Source organism: Sinocyclocheilus anshuiensis, unplaced genomic scaffold (assembly GCF_001515605.1).
Source record: "Sinocyclocheilus anshuiensis isolate Anshui unplaced genomic scaffold, SAMN03320099.WGS_v1.1 scaffold272, whole genome shotgun sequence".
Taxonomy (NCBI): domain Eukaryota; kingdom Metazoa; phylum Chordata; class Actinopteri; order Cypriniformes; family Cyprinidae; genus Sinocyclocheilus; species Sinocyclocheilus anshuiensis.
In genome coordinates this window covers 545517-554477 of record NW_015554117.1, presented here as the reverse complement: position 1 = coordinate 554477, position 8961 = coordinate 545517, and the positions used below count along the sequence as shown (strand labels likewise).

Genomic DNA, 8961 nt, shown 5'->3' with positions numbered 1-8961 from the left:
AAAGCATGTCAACATATTCTGTTACACCAAATACACAAAATAATGATCTTTAAAAAAGCATCATATGATCCCTTTAATAAAAAATGTGAGGGCGAGACATTTCAGTAATGGAGAAGTGGTTTGATTTTGAAAAAGGGGTGTTGAAAAGCAGAACTTGGACTAGGCATAACTAAGCATGGTTTCTGTGGTGAATCAGGTGTTATGATCAGTGATTATTTTCTTAATAAAATACTAATTTCACATTGGTGTTTATGGGCTTAATCTATTTCAAATCATTTTTACATGATTTATAATTGCATTTTTATTTATTTATTATTTCTAAATCATTTTTGCAAAGAACATTTAGCATTTATTTATTATGCAACTAATTAATTTTTTTTTATATATATATATATAAACTACTAAAACATTACAAAAAAACGACAGAAATTAACATGAAAACAGAAAATCTAAAAATAAAAACTGATTCAAAATATGAATAAAAACATAATAGTATCTCAATGATACTAAAACAACACTGACTTTATTAATATTGAAATAGAGCTGCATTAATAATTGTTAAAAGATTGCGATCTCGATTCAAACACTAGGTGGCGACAAGTGACTGTTAAAAAATGCATTTGTCATCGAGTCATTCATTCAAGAGATTTGTTCAAAAACACTGATTCATCCAGTAGCCATACAAGTGAAAGTAGTGAGTCATTGAATCATTAATTCAAACCACTTTTTCATAATTTTAATATAAACAATTTAATTTATTAGTTTTGGTTTATTAAATATATTTTAAATATTACAAATTTTAAGAATTAATTAAAATTATTAAAACACATTTAAAATAATATTTTGTAACAGCCTCTAGTAAATTACACACATTGTTAACACAGAAGGTGTTAGTTTTAGTTAACTATAATCTATTATAACCCTGGTTCTAGTCCAACTTACAATGCTTGTATGATGTTTTTTTGTTTTTTTTGTCAGCTGAACCCCATTGACCTAAAATATTGCCTTGAAGACCCCTTATAATTGAATATTTCAATAATTTAACAATGTATTTGCATGATCACAATTCTGTGATGTTGGTTAATAGTCACATGGCATGCAGGTTTTTATTGTTTTATACATTTTATATATATATGATCCACTCATATCTCAGTCCCATTCGTCTCTCTCCCGACTAACCTCCTGTCATTCTTCACTTTACCTGGATAATAGACAAAAATAACCCCCAAAAATAGTCATTTCACACAAAGCAGGTTCTCATCTAAGCCTTTAGATAAAGCATCACACAGTGCAGGTGACCAAAGGTAGATTTCAGATTATTGTGACCCCCTGGTGGAGTCCCCCCCCCCTCTTTTCTTTGAAATGTTTCTGGAATTCTAACCAGACATTTGATCCTGCTGGTGACAGAAAACTAAAGCTCACTTCCCATGCAACACAGCAAACACGCATGCAGTGAGAGCCGAATAAAGAGACTACCATGTCGCATTTGAAGGCTGTTCCTGATGGGTAACCTGGAAAACAGATCTCATTAACTGTTCAGATAAACAGATCGTTTGTGAAATTATAGTCATGGTGTTTTTGCAGTCACCTCAAATATTTGAAGCGTGCATATTGTGTATTCTGAACGCAGCGGTTTTCTAGCGTGTGGACTGTCCTGCAGTCTGGATTTCTGTCTGTGCGTTCACACTTAAAAAACACCGCTTCATGCATGCGTTCCCTCTTCAAACGCGATCAAAGGCCTCTCCCTCGGGTCTGACTGCTGCATCAGTCAGAGGTGGGCAGCGTGTGGCAGTGTTCGTGTGAAGAGTTGTCAACCTCATCAGTGTGCTGTCATATTTGTCAAGTTATCGCAGTGAGGATATGTTATCAGACTATCAGTTAATCAGATGAGATTTGGCTGTTTTGGGATTATTGCATCAGGGTTATTATAGTTCATTAAAACCTTAAACGTGCACCCCTGCTTTGTGTGAAATGAGTATTTTTGGGTTATTTTTGTCGATTGTCCTAGCAAAGTGATGAATGGTGGGAAATTTAGTCAGGAGAGAGAAGTAGTAATGGGACTGAAACATGAGTGGATGAAAAGCTCATATTTAAATCATAAAAATAGAAATAGAATCATCAAAACAAGAAACTTAATATAAAAAATGTATTATTAAAATATTTTTACCTGCATGTCATGTGACCATTAACCAAGATCAAAAAACGTATGTGAATTCATTGTTCAGTTATTGAAATATTACATTTTCAGGGGTCTTTAAGTAAAAATTAAAAAAAAAAAAATTGGGGAATCCCTGCATTATAAGTTGGACTTGAAACATGGTTATCTAAATCTAATTTTTTCATCTATTTGCCAAGACAACATTTCTAATTTTCACTTTGTGATGCACTAAAATAATGAAATTAAATGTGATATCCTAAAATAACTAAACTATAAGTAAAATAAAAATGAATAAAAAACTAAATAGACATATAAACAAAAACTAAAAAAAATGGCAAAACACACAAGTGAGTTACTAAAACTTTTTAACAAAAATTACAATGAAATGAAAATTTAAAATATATAAAACAAATTCAAAATATTAATAAAAACTGTAATAATAACTCAATAATAAAATAACACTGCATTGCATCAGCTTAATAACCCTCTCCATGGATAATGGAAATTATTGTATTAAAATAGTTTAAATGTAATAATGTATATGTACATCTCAGTTGCTGTAATTGAATTTGTATAAGCCTTTAGCACATAATATAACATAATATATAATATACTGTCTTCATGTGTTAGAAGCAAACCATAAAAGAGGTAAGCTACCATTTAAAAGTTTGTGATTGGTAATATTTTTTGGAAACAAGTCTCTTATGCTGACCAATGCTGCATTTATTTCATAAAAAAAATTGTCAAATATTATTACAGTTTTTTTTTATTTGTTTTTATATATATTGTAAACTGTAATTTATTCCTGTGATCAAAGCTGAATTTTCAGCATCATTACTCCAGTCTTCAGTGTCACGTGATCCTTCAGAAATCATTCTAATATTTTTCAAGATTCTTAGAGTAATAGAAATTTCAAAACAACAGCATTTATTTAAAATAGAATTTATTTGTGCATTATAAATGTCTTGCTGTCACTTTTATTTTTATCACTTTATTATTATTACTTTTATCAATTTTAATTTAATGTGTCCTTGCTAAATACAATTATGACATAATCTTATTATATGTTATGTTGTTATGTTATGTTGTATTTTATGTTATGTGTTATGTGTTATGTGTTATATGTTATGTTATATTATATCCCTAAAAGAGAACTTTTTGGACGTCCCTTTGGTGATGTCCTTGAAAAGGAAAAAGTATTCATAAAGTCATTTTCCCTATTTTGAATCTTTTTTTTTTTCTTTTTTTTGGCATCACCAAAGAGAGTTCTTGTCAGGTTTAACTTTAGGGGTCAGTTTTGTCCCCAACCACATGCAATATGAGTGTCATGTGTGGTGAACTTTTTTTGGCCTTCCTCTTTTAGTGAAGTGTTTTGTCTGCATTTTTCCCTCTAGAATTACACAAAAAGCTGTTTTTTCTGCACTGCTTTGTTCCTGAAGAATATTTGCCTTTGTTTTTCTCTCTCTCTGTCTCTCTGTCTGTCTCTCCTTGCTCACAGGTTGAAACGTTCCCCCCTCGGTTACAGCGACACGGTTGCAGTTGCCATGGAGATGAGTTCCTCCCAGTGCCTGAGGAAAGGTGCTCATTTTGGGAGGTGAGCTATCCCATCATGCAGTTCATTGGCATGACAGGCCCCCCCACACCCCCCCGCGTGTGCATATGTGATCGAGAGAGAGAGGGAAGGCAAGAGGGCAAATGTCTGTGCTTGAATGAATATATTCATTAGAGAGCGGAGAGACAGGACGCTGCCTGCAGTGATCTGATGTCCCACACACAGAGAGACCTCGCGCCCAGAATCTTAAAAAGATCTGTCTTACCAGGAAATGCTGCCTCATTTTTTATCTGTGTCAGACGATAATATCATGCACACTGAAAAATAAAACCCTGATGATACTACTACTACTACAACAAAATGATTAATAATAACAATTATTATTATAAAAAAAATATTTTATATAGCAGAAAAGTCTGTCATCATTACTCTGTTTTGGCTAATATACTACATAATTATACATATATTATTATACTATACTAATAATACTAATATAAAATAATAATAATTAGATTTTTATATTTTAATAATGTTAATTAAATAAATATTGTAATAATATTTTATATGGCATATATAGCTATACATTTGTTTGTGGAAAAGCCTGAAATCACCTCGCTATTTTTTGACACTTTTATGGTGCTTTTGCATCTTTTTTAAAGTCTTTATTCATAAAAAAGAGCACGATCTTTAAATGAAAAGTCATAGAAAGTCATATGGGTTTCGAACAACATGAGGTTGAGTAAATTGACAATTTCTATTCAGTGTTGTTTTAGTATTAATTATATACGATTATAATTTTATTCATCTTTTTAATTGGCTTTTATTTTTACATTTTCATTAAATGTATTAAATTATTTGTATATTTTCATACATTTTTATTTAATTTTACTCTTATGGACTTTTGCCATTTTTTGTATTTTTATTTGTATTTTGTTTATTCTTTAAGTTTAGTGTTTATGTCAGCTTATTTCCATCAGTTGCAAAGCCAACCTTTCTCATTTAAATTAAATATTTACATATTACCTTATTTCAGCTTTATTTCAAGAAATAAAAATGTTTTTTTTAATAGTTTTAGTTAATAACAATATTTCCATTTTTAGGTGAACAATCCCTTTAAGAGCTTAAAAGGTATAAAAAAAATCGTATCACATGGCTTTCTGACATGGCTTTTTTATTTTTGTATAAAAGCCGCTGTATGATTGACCATTGTTGCAGCTGATTTCCTACACTATGCTAGTTTAATGTCACTCACATCACACAATCTCTGTCTATAATAATGTGATTTGCTCTCATATCAATATCTTTTGCAGGCACTTGGTGAATTTCTTCCTGGTTTTGACCCAGCTGGGCTTCTGTAGTGTTTATTTTGTGTTCCTGGCTGAGAACATTAAACAGGTATGTGTGACAGTAGAGCTCCAGAAGTTCATTTTCTCTATAGATAAACTGATTTTTATTATGTGACGGAGCCAGAGCTAATGAAAACGAATGGAAATACACATTTCCAGAATAAAGCCCAGCAGCTGGAAGTCAGATTTCTTCTTCGAATGTAACAGGCAATTCATGCAAAATCTTTTTTGAATGAAGTCAAAGCTGCGTGTGTGTTTGTTAGGTGATGGAGGGAGCTCATCTGAACAGCTCTGTGGAGACTGTGCTGATACACTCCAACAGCTTAGAGGAGGGCGCCGTGGCTACAGGGCTGGACCTGCGGCTCTACATGGTCTTCCTCCTTCCCTTCATCATCGTTCTGACCTTCATCAGAGACCTGAGGAACATGGCCGCACTTTCCGCCATCGCCAACCTCTGTATGGCTATCAGCCTCATCCTCATCTTCACATATATACTCAACGTAAGTATGTGTGCGAGCTGCACGATTTATTTATTTTTTTTCAGATTAAGATTGTGATTTAAAATGCATTTATAAAACGGATAGTTCCGGTCCTTGATTCTGATTGGTTGAGCCATGTTCGAAGCCGTGGTTTACAGTGAATTTATAACAGCTAAGGGGGTTTTAGGCACTTCGTTTCGCGTATAAATCCACTGTAAACCACGGCTTCTTGGGGCTTATTGCTTTATTTTATAAAGCTCCAGGTTTGCTGTGATTATATAGCAAATTAGCAATATAATTATTATTATTACTACTACTATTACTACTTAACAAAACTAGTAAAATAGTAATATTTTTATTGTAATATTTTTCTGTAAAATCAAGTATTTCATAAAAAATTATATAATAAATACTAATAATTATTATTTATTTAGTAAACAAAACTATTAAAATAAGAAACATTACTAATGTAATATTTAACTGTAAAACAATAATATTGTAATTGTAATATGTTACTGTAAGATAAATCAAGAAGAAACTTAATAAAATAATAATAATAATTATTATTATTATTAAACAAAACTACTATTCTTATTAAAATAAGAAATATTATAATCAAGTATTTAACAAAAATAATATAATAGTAATAATTATTATCAGTAAATAAATCCAAGAAATATTACTAATGGAATTTCACTACAAAATAAAAGGTTTGCTGTGATTATATAGCAATATGACTATAAAATAATAATAATTATTACTTCTACTAGTACTACTAAACAAAACTATTAAAATAGTAATATTTATATTGTAATATTTTACTGTAAAATCAAGTATTTCATAAAAAATTATATAATAATGACTATTTATTTAGTAAACAAAACTATTAAAATAAGAAAATTACTAATGTAATATAATGTTACTGTAAAATAAATCAAGAAGAAACGTAATAAAATAATAATAATTATTATTATTATTAAACAAAACTATTCAAATAAGAAATATTATAATCAAGTATTTAACAAAAATAATATAATAGTAATAATTATTATCAGTAAATTAATCCAAGAAATATTACTAATGGAATTTCACTACAAAATAAAAAAAAAACAAGTATTTAAGAAAAATAACAATCATTATTTTACTTTACAGTACAACTGTAAAATACAATACTAATATGACAGTTAATTATGGCTGTCTAATTTCTTCATTTTCAAATATTAAACCATCAAGCTTTTATTTTGGCATAAACCTCATGGATTCCTTAAAGCTGCCATGAGCTTCAGTTATTGTAATGAAGCGAGATTATCAGCGCCTCTCATTACAAATCTGGGAAGATGGTGGACGCTTGTTACATTCACAAATGCAACTCAAACTGATGCAGAAGAAGAGTTTGTATTGAGCAGCATTTACTGTGAACAGAGCCGCTCTGAGATGCTGAAAAAAAAAAAGAACACAGAGCCGTGCTTCACTCTTGCAGTATATATTTATTTAAATATATCACAGGCTTTGTGATTTGATAATTGCACTATGCCATGTCTTGGTTTTATTCTGATTAATTGTGCAGTCTCATATGTCTAGATGTCTAGTCTCATATATCCACTTTTGTAGTCAGGAATCCTCATTGTTCAGCCTAGGAACACGACTGATACAAGCCTATGCATGCAAACGCTCACAAATTGGATGAGGCATTTTTGTATGCAGCAGATCGTCAGGGCTGTGGGCGGCTGACACTAGATCTGTACATGTACTGTTCCTGTCCAGTCCGAGAAAGACTGCAATTATAATCCTGATGTGAAACTATATCATGCCTTTTACCATCTCTGACTGTCTGTAGGATGTGAGTGATCCCAGACGTCTGCCGTACGCCTCCACGTGGAGGAAGTTTCCCTTCTTCTTTGGAACAGCCATATTTGCCTTTGAAGGAATTGGAGTGGTGAGATGATGATTCAGGTTTTATTTATTTTGATTTTGATTCTTCTACTCTACATGGTGTTTGACGTTAATCTATGTAATTTTTAATTTATTTTTTAATCAAATTTTCCTTTGGTATTGAAGAAATGAGGTATAATTATAATATAGTAATTTTACATTGTAGTAATATTTTAAAATATTACTGAATTTATGATTAAATAAATGCAGTCTAGATGAGCATGAGACTTATTTCAAAAACATAAAAAAAATTTTTTTCTCAACTCCAGACTTTTTAATAGTGTGCTTCTTGCTTTTTTCTATGGTCTTATAAATTATTAATAAATAATAATTTATTAAAATAAATTATTTATTTCTTTATTTATTGTAAATGCTGAGCTAGTTGCAATGCAGTATGGGATTTTTTTTCTGCAAGGAGTACGTTTACATTAATAGATCTGGCAGATGCTTTTATCCAAAGCAACTTGCATATTTTCAGTGCAATATTACAAAATAGTTTTTAATTTCTTCTTTAAAAAACATATGCATTTTATAATTTACTATAAATTGTTATATTACCCTGCCATTAAATTACAAAACAAGTAAACAATGCTGCAAGGGGTGATAATAAATTTGACATCTCTCCTCTTTTGACCACCATAATCAATCTCTCTTATGTTTTTCCTCTGCTGGAAAGTCATGGAAAGACAATGGTGGATTTCTTTTCTTTCACCATTAGAGTAACTGCTGAAATATTTTTGAAAAGGTCTTGAAAATGGTGTCAAAACGTAATAAACTGGAAGTGCTGATACTTGCAGATTCCCCGATTCATGCATTCCCTGGGAATTGAACCTATGACCTTGCCGTTGCTACCTCCAAGCTGTGCTATTTGAGCTACAGGATGCATGATGTGCTTCTGAATTTGATCAAAGGAAGGTGTCTTAGAAGGCAGCATCATCTTGCACACTACTTTTTGGACTAGGCTTTGTGCATGTGATGCCTGGAGCAAAGCTTCACCACCTTCCGATCAATCTCCTGGATTTTTCTCTCTCGCTTTGTTTGTGTAGGTTCTTCCATTGGAGAATCAAATGAGGGAACCGAAGCGATTCCCTCAAGCCCTCAACATTGGCATGGGCTTCATCATCATCCTCTACGTGACCCTGGCGACGCTGGGATACCTCCGCTTCAGAGACGACATCAGAGGAAGCATCACGCTTAACCTTCCACATGACTCCTGGTAAATATGATGCATGGACACTTCAAAATTCCATCAGACATCAAAGAGGGGATGTGGATTTCTCTCTACGTTCAAAAGAACAGCATTTATTTGAAATAGAAATGTTTTGTAACATAATTAATTTAATGCATGCCTGCTGAATACATTTTTTTTTTTTAACAAATCATACTGACCCCAAACTTTTGAACAGTATTGTGTATATGTAATAGTATAAATAAATCTAAATAAAATATAATAGTAATATTATAGTATAAATAATAATAATAAAAAAAAAAATA

At 31.2% G+C, this 8961-nt stretch overlaps 1 protein-coding gene across 1 annotated transcript in view; it reads left to right on the top strand.

Moving 5' to 3' along the window:
• LOC107669923 (proton-coupled amino acid transporter 4-like) overlaps window positions 1–8961 on the top strand; it is a 30320-nt gene that overhangs the window by 8803 nt on the left and 12556 nt on the right. The window contains exons 6-10 of the mRNA XM_016462357.1: window positions 3657–3752; window positions 5021–5105; window positions 5320–5556; window positions 7373–7471; window positions 8514–8683. Of these exons, the coding sequence (XP_016317843.1) occupies window positions 3657–3752; window positions 5021–5105; window positions 5320–5556; window positions 7373–7471; window positions 8514–8683 (687 nt within the window). The remainder of the gene's footprint in view (window positions 1–3656; window positions 3753–5020; window positions 5106–5319; window positions 5557–7372; window positions 7472–8513; window positions 8684–8961) is intronic.